This window comes from Actinia tenebrosa, unplaced genomic scaffold, assembly GCF_029948245.1.
Source record: "Actinia tenebrosa isolate PJP-AT-01 unplaced genomic scaffold, QUT_ActTen_1.0 PGA_scaffold15__27_contigs__length_11533743, whole genome shotgun sequence".
NCBI classification, from domain to species: Eukaryota; Metazoa; Cnidaria; class Anthozoa; order Actiniaria; family Actiniidae; genus Actinia; species Actinia tenebrosa.
Window position 1 is genome coordinate 9,079,639 of NW_028292575.1, and position 26,965 is coordinate 9,106,603.

General features: G+C 40.2%; 2 protein-coding genes and 3 non-coding genes across 5 annotated transcripts; all 5 read right to left on the reverse strand.

Annotated features, from left to right (window-relative positions):
- Positions 1 to 1,399: 1,399 nt before the first annotated feature.
- On the reverse strand, positions 1,400 to 1,481 carry Trnas-gcu (transfer RNA serine (anticodon GCU)). Its single transcript has one exon. It is a non-coding gene; the product is annotated as a tRNA-Ser (tRNA).
- A 1,011-nt stretch (positions 1,482 to 2,492) lies between these two features.
- Positions 2,493 to 9,315, reverse strand: LOC148911033 (uncharacterized). The gene has a single exon (XM_089030633.1). The coding sequence runs from the start codon at positions 8,935 to 8,937 to the stop codon at positions 3,067 to 3,069; it is 5,871 nt and encodes a 1,956-aa protein (XP_088886759.1). The 5' UTR covers positions 8,938 to 9,315; the 3' UTR covers positions 2,493 to 3,066.
- A 79-nt stretch (positions 9,316 to 9,394) lies between these two features.
- Positions 9,395 to 9,476, reverse strand: Trnas-gcu (transfer RNA serine (anticodon GCU)). Its single transcript has one exon. It is a non-coding gene; the product is annotated as a tRNA-Ser (tRNA).
- Positions 9,477 to 10,562: 1,086 nt separating this feature from the next.
- Positions 10,563 to 10,644, reverse strand: Trnas-gcu (transfer RNA serine (anticodon GCU)). The gene has a single exon. It is a non-coding gene; the product is annotated as a tRNA-Ser (tRNA).
- A 1,465-nt stretch (positions 10,645 to 12,109) lies between these two features.
- On the reverse strand, positions 12,110 to 13,798 carry LOC116287467 (T-cell acute lymphocytic leukemia protein 1 homolog). The gene has a single exon (XM_031694146.2). It carries the CDS (start codon positions 13,248 to 13,250, stop codon positions 12,717 to 12,719), a length of 534 nt encoding a protein of 177 aa, XP_031550006.1. The 5' UTR covers positions 13,251 to 13,798; the 3' UTR covers positions 12,110 to 12,716.
- Between the last annotated feature and the right edge of the window lie 13,167 nt (positions 13,799 to 26,965).

The following is a 26,965-nucleotide window of genomic DNA, read 5'->3' on the forward strand; positions in this document are numbered from 1 at the left end:
TGTTTATAGTTCACACGTATTTTCCTTGCGTTTGCGTTTGCGTTGCTCGTGTGAACCACGTCTTGCGTTTGTGCTTGCATTTGCGTTTTCTCCGGTTCACAAGTTAAAAACGCAAACGCAAACGCAAACGCAAACGCAAGCACAAGAAAAAAATTTTCCATTCCTTGCGTTTGCGTTTGCGTTTGTGTTACTGTAGTTCACACGTAGTTTTCTTGCGTTTGCGCTTGCGTTTGCGTTTGCGTTGCTCGTGTGAACCAGGCTTAAGTGTCGCGAAATATCTGATTTTCTTGCGTTTGCGTTTGCGTTTGCGTTTGCGTTTGCGTTTGCGTTTGCGTTTGCGTTTGCGTTTGCGTTTGCCCGTGTGAACTAGGCTTTAAACTCTCTATAGTCTTTGCGACAATAACGATTTGTTGCGCATTGAGTGTTAATTATACGAGCAACATTTTGCTCTTGCTTGCAACGCAACAATGTTTAAAAATAGCGCGATTTCGTTACCATGTATATTGCCAAACATTTAAGTTTAGCAATGCTAATCAATTGCTGGACCTTTGCTCTACATGGTATGATAGGTAAGGACAGGGATTAATACGATATGATTATCCCAAATATACCCGAAGACTATATATATGGACATTTTACACGTCTTATAAATGGAGACTGGAAACTATCTAGGCTAATAGTGGCAAGAACTATAAGCCGGGGCATTTTCTGCTATTGTCTGCAAACCATTTCGCAGTGGCGAGAGAGCTCGCCTCTCATCAATGCGACCCGGGATTGAGTCCTACCGGGCTTGGTATCGTATGTGAGTAGAATTGTTTGTTGATCACTCTTCTGTGTTACGAGGGATTTTCTCCGGATTCTCCGGTCCCCACCCCCCCCCCCCCCCAAAGACACTATACAATCAAGGCGACAATCCACTGGCCATAACAATGTACAGCGCACCGAGACAATAGGCCCTTTGCGGAATTAGGTCACTTGGTACAACGTCTCCAACAAGTCCGTCTACGAGGAAAAATGATCAAAAGCACTTCCAATTAACACTATAGCATGCTACATACTATACATATTGCTGGTGGGTATGGCTTGCGTATCAGCTATACATTCTTAGTAATAAAAGTTAATCACACTATTGGGTTATTGGAATGGAGTTTCGCTTTACTGAGTGGTCATGCAAGCAGGCATCGCACTGCAAAGTACAATACTACTCTGGTTCAGTTTTTTTATTTAGTCCATACTATCGTGCAACTCTTTCATACTTTTTTTAGCAGTTATAAAAATAATTGATTCAATCCGGCATTTATTTCACCACAAAGAAAACCTTTAACTTAGAGTACGTTCAAGGCCTTGGGTTGGTTCAAGGCCGGAGCTAAGCAGTTCCCCAAAAATTATAAAGCTGAATCGACGAGAATGGGATTCGAACCCACGCGGGCAGAGCCCATTGGATTAGCAGTCCAACGCCTTAACCACTCGGCCACCTCGTCACACTTAGTACAAAACAGTTTGTATGTGTGTCCAAGAGTCACGCGATTTTTTCAAACCTTAGAAACAATTTGTCCCTTGGTGTGGGTCGTGATTGGTCATGAAACCACATGTATTGGACTTGGCACTATTGTTCGAGTACACTGAACTAAACTATCAAAAGGAGTATTTATTAAAGAAATATCGAATTTGTTAACTATTAAAGTGGGGATGGGGAGGAAAGGCGTCGGTCCGTGTACAGAGGGAAAAAATTTAAACTGACGCTTTGCGATTGGAGACTGGTAATTACCTAGGCTAAACGTGCCTAGAGTTGTGGGCATTGAAAATCAGAATACCGTCAATTTGGAGATGAACTAAGCCATTGAATTTCGGACGTAGACTTAAAACTTCTTCCTCTCAAGAGCTGTTCGGAAATTACACTATCGCAAAAGTTATTTGTTCCATTTCAGTGTTGCGCGCTTGGGTTTCCTGTGCACATGACGCAATCAGCCAGACAGTGATTGACAACTTTATGGGGCATATGATTCAGTGTGGGATGGTTCGCAGACAATCTAAAAGCAGAAAACGGGTGTAAAAATGAAAGACACCACAATCAAAGCAGCAATCCACTGGCCATAAAAGTGTAAAGTGGACTGAGGCAATAGGCCCTTTACAGGTCTAGGTCACGTCGTACAACGTGACCAACAAATTGGCTTTGATGAAAAATTTGAAGTTTGAACATTTCGTGACGTAACGAAAAGGACTTTTTTCCCTGAAAGTTCCTTTCAGTTGCATTACAAAAAAGATACTCACACTATTGGGTTGATAGAGTCGAGTTTCACTTTATTGAGTAGTCTCATGCAAGCAGCATTCAACTGCTACGTACGATGTTGCAGTGTTTCAGTTTTTTCATTACGTGGCCTATTGTGCAATCTCTTTCATATATTTTTAGACGTAATAAAGCGAAATGGTCTAATCATTTATTAACCACAAAGAAACATTAAGCTTTGAGTTAGTTCAAGGCTTCCGGGGCTAAACAGTTTTGCAAAAAATATTGAAGTAAAATCGACGAGGATGGGATTCGAACCCACGCGGGCAGAGCCCATTGGATTCAATCATTTATTTCCCCACAAAGGAAACCTTTAACTTAGAGTACTGTAGAAGGTTTATTACACAACAATGTTTACGGCGTTCAAATCGATTGGTTTTACACACAGAAAAGTAAAATCCTAGAAAAAAAGACATTAAGTTAAACACTTATAACACCACGAACAAACGAGGCACATTTAGCTCACAAACAATGCGAATAGAAGACAAAAAACAAGATGAAAATTAAGAGAGAACAAACACTTACCAAACGATGAACGACTCACAATAAGCACATGGCAGACAACACGGCGCGCGGGGTTAATCGGTTAGGGAACCACACGGACACTGGACATACTGAAACGACGGATATACGCACTAACTCAAAACTGTTGAGAAATGCCTCAACATCCTGGGGCTCCAGGCTGAAATAATTACGCTAATTATCAACAACAAATTATAAACGATTCAGGCAAAGTTCTAGCTCAAAGGCTACTAAATGTTCACAGTTCAATCTTGTCTTTAAACTGATTCCTCCAGCAAACATAGCTTCGTGATGGGGCGAACTAATGTTGAGTTCTTGGTCTTGACTTCTGCCGATCTCACGTGAGCATCTCGACCGGGGAAGACCTTAGTTACACGGCCAAGTAGCCACCTGCATCTTGGTTCTGCGCTGTCAGTTATGAGGACTAGATCATTTACTTTCAAGTCCCTCTTCTTTAACAGCCACTTTTGTCTCTGCTGGAGGGTCGGCAGATATTCACGGATCCATCTGTTCCAGAAGTGGTCTGAAAGGACTTGGGCATGTCTCCATTGTTTCCTTGAGTAAACGTCATGGTCTGTGAATATTCCTGGTGCTGGTGTAGCATTCGATCTGAGGAGCAGGAAGTGGTTGGGAGTAAGTGGTTCAAGGTCCCTTGGGTCATCGCTACTTGGGCAGAGGGGACGGCTGTTCAGTATAGATACAGCTTCGCAAAATACAGTGCGCAAGGTTCCAAGTCCGATGGTTGCACTTGGACTTCCAACGATAGCCCTCATAGTTTTGCGTACACTTCGTATCATTCTTTCCCAAACTCCCGACATGTGACTGGCTGCCGGGGGCTGGAACCGCCACTTGAAAGTTGGGTAACTGTGGAACTCGGTGCCCTTGGAAAGCATCGCATTCTTTATTTCCTTCTGGTTTAGCTCCTGGATTTCGAGTCGAAGCTCCTTCTCAGCTCCGGCAAAGTTCGTCCCATTGTCTGACCATATCTCTTTCGGGGTGCCTCTGACAGAGATGAATCTCCTTAGGGCTTGGATAAAGGTGTCTGTCTCTAGTGAACTCACGTCCTCAATGTGTATAGCTCTGGAGTTAAAGCATACGAAAATGCATCCGTAGACCTTAACGCTACTGCGACCTCGTTTAACATGAAACGGGCCGAAAAAATCGACTCCCGTGTATGTAAAGGGCGGTTGGTACGGTGTTAGCCTTTCCTTGGGTAGGTTTCCCATTATCTGCTGCATGGTTGAAGCGTTTCGTCTGCGACATTGAACACACTTGTGTAGCACGCGCCTTACTAGAGTTCTTGCTTGCAGGATCCAGTATCGTTGGCGCATAGTAGATAGCACGTGTTCTCTTCCAGCATGACCGAGAATCTTGTGATAGTGCCTTACGATCAGCTCAGATATTGGATGGTCTCTGGGTAGGATCATGGGATGAGCCGTACTGTAGGGAATCGGTGCGCGGTGTACTCTTCCTCCGACGAGTATGACACCTTCATTTAGTACTGGGCTCAGATTGGCTAACTTGCTCTGACGCTTGACTTGACGTCCCTCTTGTAGGGCGAGGCACTCTTCGTGGAAACAGCTCTGCGCTAGCCTCACGATTTCTCTGCTCGCATCTCGAATTTCAGCAGATGAAAGATAAGGTTGTTGGCAACGGTAAGTTTCTTTCTTTACGCCCCTCACAAATCTGAGTAGCCATGACATCACTCTGGTTAGAAGAGGCCAGGACGAGTAACGTTTCAACAGGAGGTCAATCTGTGACCCTGAGGTTATCACCATTGCAGTTGTCGCTGCGTCTGACTGCTCGTCGGGTTCTTCTGTAATCTCTGGCTCTTCTGTCGGCCACTGTTCTTCCGGCAGCAGCAAGAATTCTGGTCCACGCCACCATCTACAATCTCGTTTAAAATAATGAATGTTTGCTCCTCGAGAGCCTTCGTCTGCAGGGTTCTGGAGGCCCGGCACGTGTTTCCATTGTTCTGGTAACGAGGCCTCGTGTATTTCGGTCACCCGATTAGCGACGAACACTGGGAAACGTCTTGTCTTGTTCCTGATGTACTGCAGGGTGGTCATAGAATCCGTCCAGAAAATGGTCGAACTTACGGACAGGTCCAGTTCTTTCAGAACAGTCTTGCAAAGGCGTGTAGCCACCACTGCCGCCTGGAGTTCGAGGCGGGGAATTGTCCACTCTCTTAACGGTGCGTTCCGCGCTTTGCCCATTACAAATGCGCAGTGCGCCTTCCCAGTCTCATCAGTCATTCGTAGATAAGAAACAGCAGCCAAACCTCGTCTGGATGCGTCGCTGAAGGTGTGTAGTTGAATGTTCACGATTACACTTAGCTCTGGGCTCTGGAAACATCTTGGGATCTGGACATGCACGACGTGTGGTATCCCTCGAGACCACTCTCGCCATATCGACAGATATGGTTCTGGGATTTCTTGATCCCATGACACTCCCGCTCTCCATAAATCTTGCAGGAGGATCTTTACTGATAACGTGAGGGGGGCCAGAAATCCCAAGGGGTCGAACAACGAACTGACCACCGAAAGTACTCCTCTTTTCGTTGGAGGCTTGTTCGTTGGTATAACCTTGAATCTGAAGGTATCTGACTCTGCGTCCCAGGTCACTCCTAATGCTCTTTCCATTGGTAACTTATCGAGATCCAAATTTAGCGTTGGACTAGCTCTGTCTTTTGGAGGGATGGACGTCAGCACTTCGCGGCAGTTACTTGTGAACTTGGTAAGCTTGAAACCGCCTACCTTCAGCAATTTAACTAGGTCGGTTGCAAGACGAATAGCCTCTTCCGTCGTTGGAGCGGACTTCAGTAGGTCATCTACGTAGAAGTTACGGTAGACTGACTGGATGACTTCTGGATCGAAATCACTTGCGTTGTCCTCAGCGTTCATTCGTAGGGCCCTGTTCGCACAGCATGGCGAAGACTTGGCTCCGAATATGTGCACTAACATTTTGTACTCGTCTGGTGAGTCTTCTAGGCTGTCGGACCACCATAAAAATCTTAATGCATCTGTATCGCTCTCGATGACTCTAGTCTGATAAAACATTGATTCAATGTCTGCTGTGAAGGCGACCCTTTCTTGGCGGAAGCGGATGAGCACACCTGTCAGGTCGTTGATAATACTTGGGCCTTGTAACAGCTGATCGTTGAGTGATGTGCCGCCGAACCTAGCGGCCGCGTCGAAGACGACACGTGTCTTTCCCGGCTTGTTGGGGTTGCTTACAGGGTGGTGAGGTAAGAACCAGGTCTTGTCGCTCACTGTCTCGACTTCGTCCTTCGTTAGCTTCCGAGCGTGTCCCTTGTCTAAGTGGCCCTCGATTGCTGATTTGTATCTAAGCAACAACTCCGGATCTCTAACGAGACGTCCCTTGAGACTTCGTAGTCTAGCTTCAGCAAGCGGGCGGTTGTAAGGTAATTGGGGTTTCTCTCTCTTCCATAGCAAACCCATTTGGTAGTGTCCATCTTGCTTCGAGATGGTATCTTCTATCACCTTCATTGCTCTTTTATCCTCCACCGACATTGGTTCGCTCTCCGGTCTCTCAATACCATAAGACTCTACTTTCCAAAACTCCTCTACTTGATGGCTCAGAGTAGTGTCTGTTCCGCATACGTGATTGGAACACGACCCTTTGCATGGTCTCTCCTTGGAGGCTCCGCCGAGGACGCTCCAGCCTAAGATTGTTCTGATGGCAAAGGGTTCGTCGGATTTTCCCTGTCTAACTTCAAGGGGTAGGAAGGCTTCTTGGACACCCGTTCCGATGAGGAGTGATATCTTCTTTCTCTGCACTTCTGGAAATGGTACTTCTTTCAGGTGTGGCCAACGATCAACGGCCTTGAGGATCTTGGCGTGTTTAAGAGGGATCTCCAGCTCCTTAATAGCCCACGCTGAGCTGACATTAACGGATCGTCTGTCATTAGTGTTCTCTAATGATGAAATGTTGAACTCTACTTTCGTACCGTTTTCTGGAACTCCAGTATTGCTGACGGTAGACAACGAGATTCGGCTCGGAGTCCCTTGCATGCCGAGTTCGTTTGCTAGTGATGGGTCTATCATGCTTATGTCTGAACCCGTGTCTAGTAGACCGTAGGTTGTGACTGAGTCTCCTTTCTTACTTATCACTTTAAGTGGTATGACTTGTAACAGAACTTCACAGGAGTCAACACTTGAGGAGACTGCGTGTGATCCACCAACATCGGAATTCACAGTGGGTTCGGCCTTGCCGGTTTCTTGTGAGAAAGTTGCAGCATTTGCTCCTTCAGTCTCTTTCTTGTCATTGAAATGCAGCAATGTGTGATGCGGTTTGTCGCAGCTTGGCGCACGACATCTCGTAGATGACCCGCACGATCTGGAGCGGTGTTTAGTTGAACTGAGGCAGTTGAAGCATATATGCCTGGACTTGACAAAGTCGTTTCTCTCTTTCGGTGATTTGGCTTTAAAGACATCACAGTGATACAGTCTATGCGACTTGGAACACAGGAAACATGACTCTGCTGGACCTTTAACATCGGTACTGGTTGTAAAGGTTGAGACCCTCTGTGTTGTTGTCTTTATTCTTGGTTTTAGGCTTGTCAGTCCTTCGGCCGGCGGCTTAGCGAGGAAGGGGTGGTTGACGACATCTGCTCTCTCTCTTAAAAACTCGGCAACGTCCTTGAAGTTTGGCATGGTCTGACCTTGCCTTTCACGCTTGTTCAACAGCTCTACAAATCTGGACTGTATCTGTCTTGGTAGACGAGCCATTATTTTCTCTAGGTTATCTGTGTTAATCTCGGATAGATAACCCATCGCATCTAGGGTATCGTAGTTCGACTGTACTAGATCGGCGAAGTTCCGCAGCGCCTGACTGTCGTTCGCTTGGATGACTGGTCCCTTTGTCATTGTTTCAATACATGCCTTCACAACTTGATACGGCTTTCCGAAGCGCTCTTCTAGCACCTTAAAAGCCTTGTCGAGCCCCCCAGGTATGGTTTCGTATCTCTGCACTGCAGCTAAGGCTGGTCCCTCAAGGAATTGAAGTAGTCGAGTCATTTTTACAGCGTCATCCAGGGGTCTCGATTCTACTAGCTGCTTGAACCTCTGGCGAAAACCATGATATTTGTTGGGCGAGCCGTCGAACTTTAACACTTGAACATTTGGTAGGTCGTTGGCTGCACTAATCCTGTCCATGGTTGATACGATTGTGGTGAGAAGGGTTTCCCTCGCTAAGGCGTTGGTAGTTGAGGGTGTGTCTACTGGTAGGCCCGTCTGTGGGACGGTTAACATGGGCTTGATCTTGTCGGGTTTTTCATCGTCCTTCATCACTGTCTCCTGAATCATCATAGGTCGCATGGGCTCTATTCCGGCTGTCGCAATGTTAAGCCAGTCCTTGCTCTCCATGTTGTTGTGCGTACTTGTCTGGTCCGTGTTCGGACACTGGTATTCACGGTTTTTCGGGGGTAGAATATCCTCTTCTCGATAGTAAGGTAGGTCTTTGGGTGTGGACGTCTTGATCATTTTGGGTAAGACAGATGGGCTTGGTGTTTGGTAGTCCGAGAACATGGGTGGAGGTGGAATTATAGGTGCCTCAAAGCTGCTAAAGTTTCCTCCTTCAAGCGAGTTTTCAAACATTTCACGGGGCTGGTCGGACTGGTCAGTTTGCACAGGTTCCTGATTCTGGGTAGTTTGCACGTTAACTGATCTCTCAGGAGAGAAATCCACTGATTTACCACTGCCACATTGCACTCTGGACAGCTCTAAGGCCTGTTGTAGTTCATCTTCCTTCTGTTTGATTTCTATTTCCAACCTTGTCATCTCGAGCTCAACTGTGTTTGAGATATAAGAATTTATTTTCTTGTAGTATTCTTGCACTCTAAGTCGCTGGGACTGAAACTGTTCTTCAACACTGCGGTATTTCTCACACGATTTGTTTAACAATTCTCCATATTTTTCACAACATTCCTTGTAGCGATCAAAGGCGCCGCTAAGGCGGTTTTGGAGGTCTTGAATGTCTTCGATATTTGCATAACCATTCAAACTCTCGTCAATTTTCTTGTACAACCGAGTCAAAAAGGCAATATATCCACTTCGGGATTTATCAAGACTACGGATCTTCTCAATTAACACTCCTTGCATGTCCATAGCTTGACATTTCACTCATAGGTGATCACGTTTGGATTTTACGGCGATGTGGAAGGTTTATTACACAACAATGTTTACGGCGTTCAAATCGATTGGTTTTACACACAGAAAAGTAAAATCCTAGAAAAAAAGACATTAAGTTAAACACTTATAACACCACGAACAAACGAGGCACATTTAGCTCACAAACAATGCGAATAGAAGACAAAAAACAAGATGAAAATTAAGAGAGAACAAACACTTACCAAACGATGAACGACTCACAATAAGCACATGGCAGACAACACGGCGCGCGGGGTTAATCGGTTAGGGAACCACACGGACACTGGACATACTGAAACGACGGATATACGCACTAACTCAAAACTGTTGAGAAATGCCTCAACAAGTACGTTCAAGGTCTTGAGTTGGTTCAAGGCCGGAGCTAATCAGTTCCCAAAAAATGTTAAAGCTGAATCGACGAGGATGGGATTCGAACCCACGCGGGCAGAGCCCATTGGATTAGCAGTCCAACGCCTTAACCACTCGGCCACCTCGTCACACTTAATACGAGTCAGTTCGTATGTGTGTCCATGAGTCAGGTGGTTTTTCCAAACCCTAGAAAAAAATTGTCCCTTGGTGTGGGTCGTGATTGGTCATGAAACCACATGTATTGGACTTGGCACTATTGTTCGAGTACACTGAACTAAACTATCAAAAGGAGTATTTATTAAAGAAATATCGATTTTGTTAACTATTAAAGCGGGGATGGGGAGGAAAGGTGTCGGTCCGTGTACAGAGGGAAAAAATTAAAACTGACGCCTTGCGAATGAAGACTGCTAATTCTGACCTAGAGTAAAGGTACCTAGAGTTGTGGGCATTGAAAATCAGAATACCGTCAATTTGGAGATGAACTAAGCCATTGAATTTCGGACGTAGGCTTAAAACTTCTTCCTCTCAAGAGCTGTTCTGAAATTACACTATCGCAAAAGTCATTTGTTCCATTTCAGTGTTGCGCGCTTGGGTTTCCTGTGCACATGACGCAATCAGCCAGACAGTGATTGACAACTTTATGGGGCATATGATTCAGTGTGGGATGGTTCGCAGACAATCTAAAAGCAGAAAACGGGTGTAAAAATGAAAGACACCACAATCAAAGCAGCAATCCACTGGCCATAAAAGTGTAAAGTGGACTGAGGCAATAGGCCCTTTACAGGTCTAGCTCACGTCGTACAACATGACCAACAAATCGGCTCTGATGAAAGTGATCAGAATACATGATCTGAAAAAGCACCTCAAATTGTTACTATACAAGTTTGGACATTTTGTGACGTAACGAAAAGGACTTTTTTCCCTGAAATTTCCTTTCAGTTGCATTACAGAAAAGATACTCACACTATTGGGTTGATGGAATCGAGTTTCACTTTATTGATTGCTCACATGCAAGCAGCATTCAACTGCTACGTATAATGCTGCGGTGTTTCCGCTTTTTATCACGTGGCCTATTGTGCAATCTCTTTCATTTATTTTTAGCCGTAATAAAACGAAATGGTTTAATCATTTATTAACCACAAAGAAATGTTTAGCTTTGAGTTAGTTCAAGGCTTCCGGGGCTAAACAGTTTTGCAAAAAAGATGAAGTAGAATCGACGAGGATGGGATTCGAACCCACGCGAGCAGAGCCCATTGGATTAGCAGTCCAACGCCTTAACCACTCGGCCACCTCGTCAACTCTGATTAATAACTTCTAGATTTATATGTTTTTATATTGTTTTCAGGTATCACACAAGGAACCTATCATTTCTTGGTTTGTTTGGCCTTATGGTCTCCTAATGGCAAAATAATAACTCAGCGAAAAGTCAACTAGCCTCAATTTTCGGATCAAGGTTTTGCAAAGCCATATGCTTTTAATTGCTTCTTCCGATGCGTCTCCTGACTATTGTTGTGAGAAACTAAACCATTGAATAAACATCACATCAAATTCGATGATTGCTTGTTTTACTCTCGGTGAGGTGTTTTCCTTCTCCTACAAATATTGACCCTTCTAATGTTGATAGAACAACTTTTCGTTTTGGGTTCCTTACGATCAGGGAGCGAGACATCCGCAAAAACATATTGAATGACACTATGAAATGACAGAACTCGGCGGCACGGTTAGCAAATACTTGGGCCAGTAATTCTCAATCGCATTAAGTTGTTATTTCTTCGCGAAGACTTTGTAGAAAAATGATCAAACAGATAAAAACCCTTCTCTTCCACAGATAACATTCTTATCGGCGTATCATCCAGTGGATTCAGAGAGTTATTCGCATTGACAGGAAATCTTATATTGTCGTTAAAGTGGGATTACATTTTACAGAAGAGAGCCACCTTTGATCTGTATTGCTTATTTTTAACGTTTTTTTACTTTTTCTCTACGTCAAGGGTTTCGCACGTACTTTTTCAATAAACTTGGCATACCATGGTTTTCTTAGATAACTTATGACAAACGGCCGGTCCATCATATGTATCGAGTAAATTCTAGCAGAAAAAAAAAAGCGTTTGGCCACTACTAGAACTACATAGAAAGCTTTTCAAACTAGAATTAAAAACAGCAATTATAAATAACTTAACGTAATTAATTGTTTCCAAATGTCCAAAAAATGAAACCTTTTCAGTTTTCCTTGCATGATTCAGAAATGAAAATATTTGCACATCATTGTATGCTGATGAAAAACATTAACTGGCAACATACATTGCCGATTGACTTTGAAACTAAATGCTTTGGATCCAAAAAACAAGTGATAAAAAAGTCCCATGTTTTGATGTTGCATTATGGAACCAATCCGATAGGATTTTTTTTGAAGATAGTCTGGCAAAAAGTGGAGATTCAGATCAGTGATACCCGTGGTATCGGCACACCTTTTCAACCCTTCAAATCCCGAGCTCTATAGTAAATATTTTCTTTCTTCGTACGTTAACGATTCTTCCCATCATGGAATCTCATAGGTATTATATCTAGACATCGATGGAATAGTATCACTGGGTATAAACTACATTACCCAGTTTTCCGGTGATTTCTATTCAATTGGACATGAATTATCACTTGACCCCTCGTGATTATCGAACCTTGGTGGTGCTTCGATGCTTTTATATGGTTTCCTTAAAAATCATTTCTTCAGTTGTACACAATGACAAGGGCTTATAAGTGCTGTAATTATGTTTTATTTCACTGCAGAGTAAAATTAGGCTAAAATGACAGTAATGTTGCCAAGTCCAAAGCGTAGCTATGGGAATAGTACAATGTTTTTGTACGTATCACCTCTTATAAAAAACACGTTTGTGATATACCCCCATGTACATAATATATATTTGAAATTGTCTTTGTTATCAAGAGTTTCTTGATGAAGATATGCTAACTCAATATGAGGGAATTGCAGTCAGTTGACCTAGAACAAGAGACATATGTATACGTATGCTGCGGCAACTACTGTTTTCATTTTGTTGATTTCAAATATGAAGAAGGAAGGAACTGTTCGTGAAATGCAGATATCATAATAATTAACATTTTAAAATTGGTTATCTGCCATATTCTTTTCTTTTTCAAAGTCGGGACCACGAATAGAAATCATGATAGCAGGAGTAAAGAAACATTAAACAGCTGCCACAAGTACTCGATTTAAAACTCACGTTCTTTTCCGTCAAGTCACACAGTTTATTTATGAGAAACCACGAACAGAATGCAACCAGTTGTGGTCAACTAAATCTCATCAATCAATTCATCAACAAGTTTGCATTGGAGACTACTGACTGTTTGTATTTTTACCCTATCTCTTCGTGGCAGAGAGAGGAGTTTGTAGAGGAACTACTGCTGCAGCTCTCACCAGGAGATGGGAAAACGCTACTCAAATCTTTAAAAGTTTGTGAATACTTTGATGAGCATGCAGACATTTCCTCTTGTCCATCTTTGACACCTATCTCTTGCAAGTCCATGTTTCTAAGGACGTTTTGTAAAAATTCAATGTACTTGACAGCACTACGTAGAATTTCAACTTTGGAAAGTTTCTTATCTGGTGGATAAGTAGGAAGAAGCTTGCGCAGTTCTGTGAATGCCATGTTTACATTCTGTTGCCTCCATCTTTCTCGCTTGTTTGTAAACATTCTGGTCTGAAAGCCAAACGTTACGGCAAGTGTGTCGAGTGGCAAGTCTCCGTATTCTGTAGCAAAGTACTTGAAGTGTTCTTTTGGGTTAAATTGCAGGAATTGTGGACAAAACTCCGATCGCTGTTGCTGCTGCATTGGGTTGTAATACCAGCGTACCAAGTCTGAAAATTCACTCATGGTGTCTTGTATCATTTCCCGTTAAACGATTTGCCGTTAGCGAATAAGATCAAGCCAGGCGCGTTCTGCGATTGCGCTTCCTTTAGTCTCGTATTTATCACTCCAATAATCAGCCGTATTAATCCAATTTGGATACTCTATTGTTCTGAGGAAGGACTATTAACACTAGCTAATTAATTGCTCACCACGCGTGAGGTCCTAACTTAGGTCCGCTTCTAGTAGCGTGTCTAGAATACAGCGTTAATTGAACTTGTAGTAAGTAATACAATTCAAAAAAGCAAGACTAAACCAGACGATAAGTTGAATGCTTTTGGCTACACATGTATGGCTACACATGCATGGCCCACAGAAGTTGTCGTGTGTTATACAATGTCCGGTCTTCAACTCATTCCATTTTTCGGCCAAATAAGATAAGATCTAAAATCAATCCATTCGCATAGAATTCAGGTAATTGGTATTCACAGCTTCTCCATTTGTGGGTAAATACACTAATCCAGATGTCTTTCCTCGCCGCTTTAGAAGTTCCTCCAGCAGGCCTCAAGGAAGGAAGTCTTTCATCCAAAAGCAGCAAGCTGGGACTTCTCTATAAATCAACATCACTGCTTACCACATAGGAAGTTCTTACCTTTCCAAATCGCTGTACTAGCGGTAATTTAGATCATCCATTATTACTCTAGGATGTTTTCGTAGCGTCTCGTATGACTAGCCAATGGCGACAAACAACGAAAATAATGGTTTTAACCGTGTCGGTAGTCAGATGATAGTTAAAAAAAAACGTGCACTTGCTTTCAACCAAGAGGCTGGTAAACGCAGACAAAAGCAGGATGAAATTATACATAGGTTCAAGCAGTCTTGCTCGGAAACCAATGTCCTGCTTATGTTTTCCAAAAGTGGATTTGTAAGCCCATGTGCTGTTCGCTTCAGTCAAATCGAAATACTCGATAGAATGATATGGTGTTGATCGTGTTGTTACACTAAACAAGATGCTATCGGTCAATAGGGCGCCTTGTCAATCACCATCTTACTGTTAATGTATCAAACTAATACTCCTCGTCTCCGCACTTGAAACCCTTTAGTATATATACAAGTCCATTTTATCACCTATATGCGCCAATGTGGTTATCCCCAGTATACTACCAATGCTACCAATACTATATTCCATGTGAAATACAATACGGCAATGCAATGTCTTTCTAAAAAGTCTTTTATTTATTAAAAATAGTTCCTCAATTCTATTGAAGAGGGCCCCCTCGAGAAATTGTCAAGTGGCCGCTGAATAGAGGTTTGCCACTTTCGAAATGTATAAGTATAAAGTACTATGCGAAAATCTTCTAGCTTTTGGACTAAACTTTGACAAGCGGTCGCTAAACTAAAATAGAGGCTGCATTGCCGCTTAACATAGGTATAAGTAAATTGCATTCAAAAAAACATCTTAGGGACTTTGATAACTGGTCGCTGAATTAGAGGTTGGCCGCTTAACAGAGGTATTAAAGTACTCTGCAAAAAAGAAAAGCGCTTTGGGACTTTCACAAATGGTCTCTAAGATAGAGTTCGGGCGCTTAACAGAGGTACAAAAAGTAATTTGAAAAACAAAAACACACACACAAAAAACGAAAACAAAAAAGAAAAAAGAAAACAGAAAAGAAAAGAAAAAAGAAAAGAAAAGAAAAAAGAAAAGAAAAGAAAGAAAGAAAAAAAGAGACGATAAGCATTCTCTTCGGGACTTTGGCAACATGTCTCTAAAATAGAGGTTGGCGGCTTAATATAGTCCTACTGTATTTTACGTTTTTCGGTACGTTTGTGTTAACATGAAGACCATATCCCTATCCCATTATTTTTAAGGGATTAATGATGAGACATTTGAAGAACTGAAATGAATATTCAAATACCCTACAGTTTTGCGAGCAGCATTTGGAATAATGGTAGTTATTGTACGTGCTTCTCAGTTTCATCATAATCAGGTCAACCTTTATGGTGCCCACGTGTACACACTCGTTTCCATTGTTTAACATAACGAAAAGCTAAACCTTATTTCATTACTCATTTTATGCTAGTTCATTTTACTGAATTTATTTGATTCACTTATTTTTATTTGCATCTAAAGTAAGTAGCCATTATAACATCCATCTGTTTGGGAGTGCATGCGAGCAGAAAGGTAGCTAAGTTTATGTTTAAGCATTGCAGCATTATCAGAATGAACTAGACAACATTTTATCAGTTTCCGGGTCGATTTGATAAAATTTACCAAACCATTACGATAAAGCACTTCACCAGTGATAGTCAAGTCAAGTGGGTCACTTTCTTCAAGATCAGTTAAACGTTAATAAATCTCGAATCTATTGAACCAATTTTAGTGGGGTCAGCGGAGTTGCTCTTGAGTAGATACGTAAATTTGCTGGATTGGTGTCTGATAAGAGATTCCAAGTATTTTTAGTGTTTTCTACCACTTTCTAGGGGCTTACATGGGTATGAACATTCCTTAAAGTTCGTGCCATTTCTACGGAGATTTCAAGTGCAAAATATGGCAAAATGCATGTGTTTTGCCAATTATCTATTATTCATTAAAACCTCATAGTAGTACCATATGCTCTAGCTTACCCTGGTGAATCATTCATCAGGGTTAAAAATTGAGAAGTCTTATGAATGGGAGCAAAAAGTACATAAAAGAAACCATGAAGGGTCATTGCAGTTTTTGCATAACATTCCAGACAACACAGCACGATAACTAGCTCAGTAATGTTTTCATGATGCCAGTATCTAAGTCTCTCTTGCTGCATAAAGACTGGCAAAGAACTAAGCTGTAAAGCCTTCTTTTTTTCCTTGACGCACTTAAGTGAATTCAAGGGTTTATAACAGTTAAAAATGCTGCATTATCTACAACTGATTGATAATCATTTCGTATATTCCCGGCATAATACGGGGTGTGTTAACGTATAACGTGCGTGAGAAGGATCTGTATTGATTCATATTTGTATAGCACTTCGTCGTTTTATCAAAACAACACTTAAGCCTCAAAATAACAAGGCGTGTAACTTTGCTATTTCTGATAGTTTGTTTTACCGCCTTCAAAATTCGTTATCTCAAGATGGACTGAACATCGGAATGATGTACTCCATAAGGGTTCATTCGTATCATCCTAAAAGTGAAAGTCGGTCATTCCAAATTTTAGTATCGAATACCTCTACTAAGGGAAATACTTTATGCAATACAATAGGCTAAATTATTTAGAGGATGATGTGTAGAAATGTACCAGATTGTTAAAAGTGTCTGGCTTGTTTGATTAATGCGCATGCGTCTAGCTAGCTTTTTCAACAATATCAGATTAGAATTAATAAGTCTCGTCGGTTTAGCAAAAACTTCAAAAACTATTTAATTGTGAATCTAAAAGCGTTCTACTTTGATGTTCCATCAGATAGTGAGTCAACGAAGACATGTTCCATCTGCTATGACTTTTAAAAGGCAATCAATTTCGAAAGAAAAAATGTTTCACATTTCGCCGGTCTAATTTAAGATTAATTCAAAACACATGAGAGAAAATATGAACACGCCAAGAACACACCACATACTGTAAAGAGGTTATTACACGCGTTCAGGTACCTCAAAACAGTTGTGTAATAGCCAAAGGGCTTCTTGGATTTAATAAAGAAAACTTATCAATAAAGTAGGCAGCGCTTATTCGTAAAGAGTTACCGCGTACGCTGCCGATTGCTCGCATATTGTGTCTGTCATACACTGAGCGCGATAACTCGTAAAATATGATGTTTACTAAGCCGTGTAATAACACACGATAGATTTTTTGAGTTGGTATTTGATAAACATCTCGTCAAAAAATGATGCTTTGACTCTCTTATACACTGAAGGAAGTTCCTTCTGTATATAGTAAAATAACTGTTGTTTGCAAGATGCCTGGTTTCAGTATTTGCATTCTTCGTATCGATTGCTGGGAATGGATACAAGCTGTCCCTTTTCTCACTTGTTTCTAATTTGCCTTATCAAATTGAAGTGTTCACTGACAAATACTTTATGTATGCTGTCCATGTGATATGCTGATCATGATGAACTATTCCGCCCATGATTGGATTTGCCGTTCGCTCATGAACTTTACGCTATTTCATTCCATAAATGATAATTCGTTCATATCTGCGTGTATTTTCAAAGGTATTGAGTATCAATATAATCATTGGGACCGTACCAATGAATGGGTCCGTATTCCAATTGTTCCCTTCACAGTTCTGTGTGCCATCTCGAAAGGTAGCCGTACGTGCCTTTGCATCGAAGCGGTGACACGAACGGTGAGCTTGCAATGATAGAGCTATTGTCTAGTCGCTTCGAGAAAGAAAGAGAACAAACAAAGTTATAATGAACACATTTGAAATTATGATGCAACTCAAGGACTCAAGGGTAATACAGACGGGTAAACCCAAAGCATTTAATCACACGAGATCGCACGATAGCAATTTTAAACGTTCTGTATTCGCGGTTTGCACAGTTCACGTTTTAAATTCCTTAACTGACTACTTGAAAACTAATAGTTCCATCCCGGCCTTGTAGAAAAAAATCCTTAATTCGCTCCTTGGTCAGCAGATAGACTAGAAAATATCAATCATTTACTTGGAGTATGCCATTCCAAAGTCATGAAAAGAAATGCAAATTAACGTGCTTGATGAAATTCAAATGCAACTACTTTATAATGTTGTTATTCCTGTTTTAAAAAACCAAAGATAGAATCTATAACAAAACTAAAGCGACTTTTAGTCAATGTCACGCAATATCCTTCTGCCGTTTATTCGCAAGACCTCAAAAATGATTCATTAATAATTCCCTTAATATTCTAGAACAAAAACTCTGCGCGCGCACCAATTCCTGCCATAATTATCATATTTGAATTCAAGGAGCTCAGAAAACTTTCAAACCTCATCTGTCATCTTAAAGTACAAGAAAGACGTATAAATTTAGCTCTTCACATAACGCGTCTATTTTGAATCGTTTTACTGACGAATCGACAAACTTGAGTGATTTTCTGCGGTCTAATTATACTCGAAAGATCAGAAGGACAATCATAGCTGAGAAGATGCGACGTGAGATATCATAAAGCTCGTCTTTCTGAAGGATTAATGTCTGATGACTTGGTGAGATAGCCTTTTCTCAATGGCTTTGCTTGGTTGATAATATCAATTGACAGAAGTGTAAGAACCATGGCTTAAACCCGCTAGCGGATTAAAGTTTATCATTTGGCTATAGCTATAGATTAAAGTTTATCGAATGCTCGGATAAAAGCACAAGATTTGGATCTTGAATTGGAAATAAAGTGCTGCGCTAAGGACAACTTGTTGAACAAGTTGCACGCTAGGCTTAAGACAATTTGGTCATAACTGTCAGGGACGGGAGGATGGTCGACTTTCATATCTACTGAGGGCAAAGCATCAGATTTAACATAGCAGATAATACTCATGCTGGCTCGTGGAGCGGCCACGAAAAAGCAGGAATATGCAGCGCAGTTTATTATGGGACAACAGGGATGATTTTGCCATATTACAGTTGTTCTAGTATCTCATGGTATGAATGTATCTACTTTTGATAGAATTAAAAAACTCTTTTTCCTGATTGGAATTTATCGATGAAATTAACATCTATGAAGTCTCATCCTAAAAAAATGAGAGTCGTAGAATTTTGGGGAGAACACACTTGGTTTTTAGACAATAATTGAGGTGGGGGACCAGTATATAATGACAAGTATCAGCAATTGCTAGTGAGATGGGGGTGGGGAAGGGGTCATAAAAAAGATAGTTGCTCTGGGGGTGGGGGGGGGGAGTTGTCAGTTAATCCCCAGTTAACCCCCTCCCAACCCACCCCCCACCCCCCCTCTCCCAGAAATAAAGAGCCGACAAATAATGTCGACTGTTCCATTAGTGACAAGCAGTGTATACGAATAGGTTATAAAATACGCCCTTGCTCAAGGGAATAAAACTAGAAACATTGCTATATTCTATCGCATCACTTATCGAATGCATTGAAATATCATTTACGGTGCCTTCGGCTTTCCCCAGATGATCAAATCCCCTTCGTAGCTGTTTTCTAAAAGCTTCTAGAGGCTTAAAACCTGTATAATGCAATAGGGCGTCATCTTGTCAAGGAAAAATATAATTCAATATACAAAGCGAAAGAACGTTTAGTAAAGCGTTTAAAGCAGATAAAAGCCCTACAGCATAAAGGCTTATGGCATACAAGAAGGGATGGTTGGTATCGCTAGGTGTTCATTCTGTACAGTGCTGTAGAGTTAAGAAAGAGAGTTTTTGAAACTAAAACCATTCTCAGTTTTGCGACGATCAGGCTAGAGTGAAAATTGCCATTCACCGAGTTTTTCCTACGGTAGTTTTTTTATGTGCGTAGACGTTTAATCAGTAATACTTTCTTCATTTATTTAGTAAACAAAGCCCTGGATGGTAGCTGGGATATCGGCTAAAAATCTCCAGGGACGAGATTGGTCTGGAAAAAAACACAGTTAACCGAAAAGTGAAGAGTGGAAAGCTGTTATTTCATAACCTAACGACTTCACTAGAAAGGATTTCGCTGAAAGCTCTGTTCATCCGTTATAGATGACAAACTATTTCTCTCTCGTCGATGTTCAAGCTGTATACATAAAAACAATTATTTCAGTAAACGAAAGCTGTTTTTTTATTATATATGTTAAGTGTATGTTTTTTTATTATTTGACATTCTATAGCTTTTCATGTGTTTGTTGGTGTTAAGGGTTTTATATAAAAACGGAGTCAGAAAACAAACTAAAACTGAAATCATCAGTCATACAACATGGATGCTTACCATATTCATTGCTGATCCTTTTGTGTTACTGATTTAAAACTTATCGTTGGGTTAAATTAAATAATAGCAGCATTTTGTCAAAGTTTCTTGAAAGGTTGAAAGGTTCGTGCATCATGAGTGGTGATCAATTTAAATTTCAGATACGACAAGAAACGGCAAACTTTATTTGCATTTTGTGTTGCCTAAAAAAAGATGGTTGATCTTGACGCACAGGCAACGTCTAAGTAGTTCGGTCACCTTTGTACGTCTAGCTGATTTTTGAGCCAGCTATGCCAGTATCAAACCAAATTAAATGGAGAATGACTTCCACAGCTTTTGCAAAAAGTCTGGCTACTTTTGGGGCAAAAGAAATGTGAGATTATTTCCTAGACAATCTAGCAACAACTCGCGGTATCCGACCACATGGGAGGGAACGGATTACCAGCTCGACCAACACCCTAGTGAAAAACGCCAAGACTACTAAACAAGTAGTATGGTTAACAGAAAAAAGTTGTTAACGGGTGGCTAGTTTGTCGTTGCTATAATGTAAGTGTACGATATATCTTAAAACTTGTTCCGTGTCTAAGACATTGGAATTGGTAATCCAGTGACCCTTTGTGTTTCTGTATCGAGCAGTTTGCATCCCCTCGGGAAAAGACCAGGCAGTTTCAAGCTAATAACTCTGGTCTTCTGTCATCATAGTCGAAAGCCTAATGTAAAGTTGCTTTTTCAAAAAGTCTCATCTGCCGGGTTATGACGGAAATGCCATCCACACCGAACACAGCCCTCCACCTCAACAAACCTCATAGCTATTTTCAGTTGTACGAGGTCAAGCCAATACAGCTAATTTGCTAATGAGCTAATTAAGATCCAGAGTAGAAGTGAACTCTCTTTAAAAATTACTAAACTAAAAGCGTTATGATGCTCATTGCAAGTTGACGTTGCAATGTAAAACCTGGTTTATAGTTTGTAGAGCTTCCTTAGAGAGAATCTTTGGAACTAGTTACTTGTTGTTCGTATCCCGTGCAGGTATTATCTTCGACTGCTCAATTCGCGTGTACGTTGCTAGAGGGCCACAAAATACGTAACGGCAATAGCTTGACTCTCAAAGATGGTGAAGATAACGACCTTCAAGAAGCTGGCCATTGGCTTAAAAGCCCAAATACGATTTATCGACATATCAAGATAACGCCGAGAGCACAAGCCGACATCGCAAAAGTTCAGTGTCATAAAAATTCAAGCAAAAATTTATACTCCAAGAGGCGAAAGCCATGTAGGACTGAATCATCTCCGAGCGACATACAAACGGAGAGCCGGCTTTGAAAGATTGAAAATATGTTAACGGTTTTATAAGAGAAGATGGCTGAAAACTGCACAATCTTCATCGCAGATAGCAAATGATTGATTCGATCAAGATTGATTGTTTGTTAACTTTTTAATCTATTTTCTGGCTCATCGATAGTGTTCAACGTTAACTAGGCTCACAACTCGTCTATCAAAAGTGAACGAAAGCTGGCAAGCAATGTTACATACTGCTAATGTTGAATACTTCTCGTCCTATGATGTCACCTTCTAGAAAATCTCCAACAACGAAAGAATCACAATGGTCTGATAAGAATAACACGAGTAATGCGGGGACTGTTTGTCCAGCTAATAGAGCTACAGTGAAGCGAAGTGGTTCTCGTGAAGAATCTTATCAAGATGGTTCCGTTCATCGAAGACTTTTTACTAATAGTAGAGAACGATGGAGACAATATCAAGTAAATATGGCTTTTGCTGAGCTTCGTAAACTGTTACCAACCTATCCGACCGACAAAAAGCTATCAAAACACGAAATTTTACGGACAACAATGAAATATATAAGGTTCTTAGATAAACTGCTTCATGACTTAGAAGGAAACGAAGAAAGATCGGATTATAATGGCACGGAATTCAATGGATGCGATTCTGCATTTGTAAGTAAGAGTAATTCGTCTTCTCTGGAGTTGAATTTAGAAAACGCCAGTGATGATGTGATGGCGTCCGAAATGGATCTTACAAACCCACATGACAGACAAATCCTATCCAGAACAGAAACCTCAACAAAGACATCGAAAAACACATATCCAGTTTAACCTAAAACTAACCATAGTAACAGTTATATTTATGAAAAAATTGTTTTGTTGTTGGCGTCGCGACTTATCGCGGACATCAGTCCAGGATCTCTTTTGGGATCATGGAACGACGAACGACAACCTAGACCAACTAAACAACGATTAGCGGGAAATTTAGAAGGCAATAGTTTATATACAGGATCGTTTTCATAAAGCGTGTGAAACTAACTAATACTCGAGGTAGGTTAGATTAATTTCATCTACGTTTCGGGACCTCTGGACGTCGTATTTACTAGCAATCAGTGAAGATACTCATAAGTATACGAATGAAAACATCAACCTTTGTGTGACTTGATATGATATTTTATATATATATGAATATATAATTGGCTCATAATAACTGTACTATATATTCTCAAAACTCCTTTCTACAATCAACGTTAAACGGATTTTTGGATTTTAGGGACTCAAAGTCCTAGTATAAAATAAACGTCTTTGGTTTCAGTTTTAAGGAGCTTATCAGCCATTATGTTTGTAATGTCAGATATCCGGGTTATTTTGGTTAGAAATATCGTGGGAAAGACGTTTACTTTAATCACAAAGCTATATGAATTACGACAAGCCGTAACAGTAGTGTTACAAGAAGGCTTACATACAGTGCTGTTAGATGTCGGGTAATTACATTTTCGTAGGTAATGCTATAGATGCATATATGCTGACTGAAGGGGCCAGCGATGCAGCAGCTGGGATGTTGCTGTACACCCATCCAAAATAAATGTGGTTTCTACATATGTGAACTTATTGTGAGTCTTAGCTGTCTTAGCAAAAAGTTGGACTCAATTATTGATTTCTGAGTCGTACTTACCGCCCAAAATCATGTTTTGTAGCTGAATTTGACAACAAAACAGAGACAGATGGGAATTAAATTTAATAAACCATCAGCGGGTATTTCTTTAACGAGCTGTTAATAACACAACAAATGGTTGTTACATTATTTAATGTCTTGACTATTTCAGTGCCACGAGAATTGATGTAAATCACTGATTGTCTAACATCCCTATCTATATCGCCATGAAAGTCTTTCTATTGATATAAAAGTCATAAAGAAAGAGGTTTTGATGTAGAACACTTCCAAGCGTGCTTTTTCTTGAAGTTGCTCACTATAGTTGTACACACCTGTTAGTTCTCTTTCAAATGTGCGTACACTATTGATTCTATTAATTTGTATTTCATCCACATGGCATCCGATGAAAAACACCTTGGAATTCTTCACAAGTAGATCTAGATAAAAAAAATTTAAATAGTTTTAGCAAAAGCTTTTGAGCCGGACTACGTACATAGGATGTTTTGAGAAGTATAATATATTTGATGCAACTACATTTCATGCGATGAAAAACACCTTGCATTGGGATTCTTCACAAGTAGATCATGATAAAAATAATAAGTTTTAGCAATAGCTTTTGAGCCGAACTACGTACATAGGATATTTTGAGAAGTATAATATATTTGATGCAACTACATTGTCGTTCTTTTACTCATCACTCTCAGAAGATTTTATGTCAGTACTTCTAACACTGACGAATCCTATCTACATTCTTACATTCGTACAACTTATATTCGCAATGTACAAGACACTGGATAGTAGATTTTTTTTGAAGATAAACTTGAATATGTCGTTTCTTCTTTTTCAAGTTCATTTTATTTGCTTCAAAAGAACATTGAGTATTGTGTTATCTGAAGGCGTTCAGATTTCGTACAGCAGTGTACACAGAAGTTCCGCGAATCTCAATTAAAAACTGGTTGGACTTCGAAGACCAGGAGAAGCAGCAATCAAAGGAGAGGTGATGTGGTCAAAATTGTATGTGCAAATAAAATGTACAAAAATCTGCAAAGGACACTTGCAACATGGCCTGCACGACACCGGAAGACACCATTAATAACACTCATAAGTCGCACTCCTTGTCTATCAGTCATGATTTCATAATGGGAAGAAAGAAAGTTAAAGTACTTGCTAACTTATCTAATTTAACTGGCCTTAATATCTAGTCTATAGGCAATCCGTAAAGACTAGTGCTACTTGCTAGTGTAGCTTGTTTTTTTCCCCCAGCAACCTTTTCTAAGTTGTTTTTATTGTCTAGCGTTTCTCACGTTTTTGTTCATACATTGATAAGCCGTCTGCTTTTTCTGCTTCTTCTTTAGTTTAATGTAGTGTTTTTATTCATCCTTTAGTTCAATATATGGCATTCTTTGTTTTTATTCATTCAGTTATCAAAAAACTTTGTGACATGCATGAGATGTTTTGCTCATATAAAAGAGATTAATGTTGTTTAGTAATAATCTGATACAGTTTGCTCGGAGCTCTTAAGTCATTGTTCCATTGCATGTGGTATTCTATCATTTATCTGTTTCTATATGTTTTTTTTTTTTGGCACTGGATCTCATGGGTAATGGATTTTTTCTCTCTCAGTATTGATATTTACTTATCTAAGCTCCACTTGTAGAGTAGATTACACTGAAAATATATAGCTTGTAAACAAAGTTGGATGGTGTAGGTAGTGCATTGGAAACAAGGCCTTAAAAGTTAATAAACTAAACGCTGTGCTGAACAAGTTACGTTGAAGAAAGTCTTGCATATCATTTATTGGCATGCAAATCTTACTCAGTCAAATTCGAATCATTTTTCAGTCATTCGGATTGACTGATTGGACCAGTTACAGTTGTATGAGTTATATTATTCTGTAACCTTTTAAGAGAGTATAATTTACAGCTACATACTGCATATAACTAGATGTCAAAAACAAAGTTTTAAACCACGAATGAAATAAAACGACATATGAATCGAACGGAATGGACTTGTTGTAAAATGATCATGTGTTTGCCACAGGAGACGGTGAGAGTTGAGTTGTTTGTTGGTTCTCTCCTTTGCGTCGAGGGCTTTTCTACGTGTTCTACGGCTTTCCTTTTTCCACAAAAAACTCCTAAATTCCAATTCAATCATGTAAGAGGGCCCGGCAGGTTTGTTAGCCATGTACTGTTTATTAAGTGTGGGCTAACCTCGTAAAAACAAGGACGATTTGGAAAGCGATATGGTCGAACTCTTCTGAAAAAAATGGAAAGAATATATAAAATTGTTTAAAAAATAAGTAAATCTAATTGTTTATCAGTAAATTGCTAGTAGGGCTATCTAAAAAACTCGTAGTTTTAAAGCTATGCTACTGCATTAAAAAGTTGTTATATGACTATATAAAAGTATACTAAATCATATGAAAATACGTTGGAAACTGATATAAGTCTTGAAATCAACCCATTTTTGCAGCTCACTTGGGATATTGTTTGAACTATCCTTCATTCGTAACGTTCAAACGCAATTTGTTTGTGCAATTACACCTTAGATTTATGCTAGTAGTTCAGTAATGTAGTTTCCCATGCAATGGCTGCGAATGCATTGTCAGTATATATACCAGAATGGGACCTTAGTAATCCATGTTGCATATCTTGGATTTCACTATTGGTTCAATATGATCCCTCTATCAGCTTTGTGGGTTCGAGAGATTCTTTAGCTATCTTCTCTACATGACCCGAGTGAACCAGGGAGTTTTCGAACTTCAAGTTTACATGAAGCGCCAATTAAACTAATAGCCAAAGGACATATAAATATTTTGTGAAAATTTGACATTTTAGTGGTCAACAGACCCCAAAAAGCGTGCAGTAAAAGTGAGTAAATAGTTATTACCGTGGGGAGGGGGGATTGGTGATACTCACCTAAGCTAGCCATACGGGGATGTTCCGCCCGAAAGGAGTATGTTTTTATGCTGGAGGTAAACTGAAAAAAAATTGGAAATTGGCGAGTTTAGGCTTTTTTTTAAAAAAGGTATTGGTTTCGCAATGCTAATATTAAAAAAAGGGGAATTTTAGCCAAACTCGGAACGCATGCACGTGACGATCGATACTGATATTTGGTCTACTGGCCACATACAACATGAAAGCTTCATTGGGCATACGAATGGAGAATGTTTTATGAAAGGTGCACCATTTTGCCAACAATTTGGTGTATAAAAGGCTAAGAGGTCGAGAGACCGGGCGGAGCATCTTTTTCGAAAAAGCCCCGCCATGGGGAATATAAAGCGAGACTTTAGGGAACGGATTGAACAACGGATTGCAAAGACTAGAAGAACGTCTCGCGATGATGAGTGATCATGAAGCAGTATTGAAGGGAGTACTCACGAACACCTAAAACCAAATGGTTAGTAGTGTGGCAAACACAAACCTGAAGAGATGAATCATTACAGATAACCTTTGGTTCAAGAATTCCTGATATCACAAGAGTCAATGACCGACTTATCTTGCTCAGAAAGAGCGACTCGTTCAACGAAAACAGATGTCTAAGGAATGACGGCTTTTCTTCTTTGAAAATCTTTTCAAAAGCCCAATAGAAGTCAGGAATATTGTACGATCAGGTTTAACTAGGAAAGCCACTGTCGTGTCATATGGGGCGAACGAATTGCTTTGTTTTCAAGTAAACGTCACTTGCTTTAAAATCCATAGGTATTAGAGTCTTTTAGTGATGCTAAACTAGTCTTAATTACCTAAATATTTGATAAAAGCTAATGTCAAGGACTCCAAAAGACAAATGCTTACCATATGTCGCATTAGGAGTTCTTGAAACTACCTCTTAGCATCTCAGAATATTATAGCTGTATTACCTAGAAGCTGATTCAAGCCATGATCGTTTCTTGCGTATCAGAACAAAACAAAGTTATAAAAATACCACAATTGAAGACAGGATTCATAATAATACTTAAAATACTTGACACATTTTTGAAACATTTTGCCGGA

Excerpts from the sequence above, each read along its gene's own strand:
- LOC148911033 (XM_089030633.1), bottom strand. The coding sequence starts at position 8,937 with ATGGACATGCAAGGAGTGTTAATTGAGAAGATCCGTAGTCTTGATAAA.
- LOC116287467 (XM_031694146.2), bottom strand. The coding sequence starts at position 13,250 with ATGATACAAGACACCATGAGTGAATTTTCAGACTTGGTACGCTGGTAT.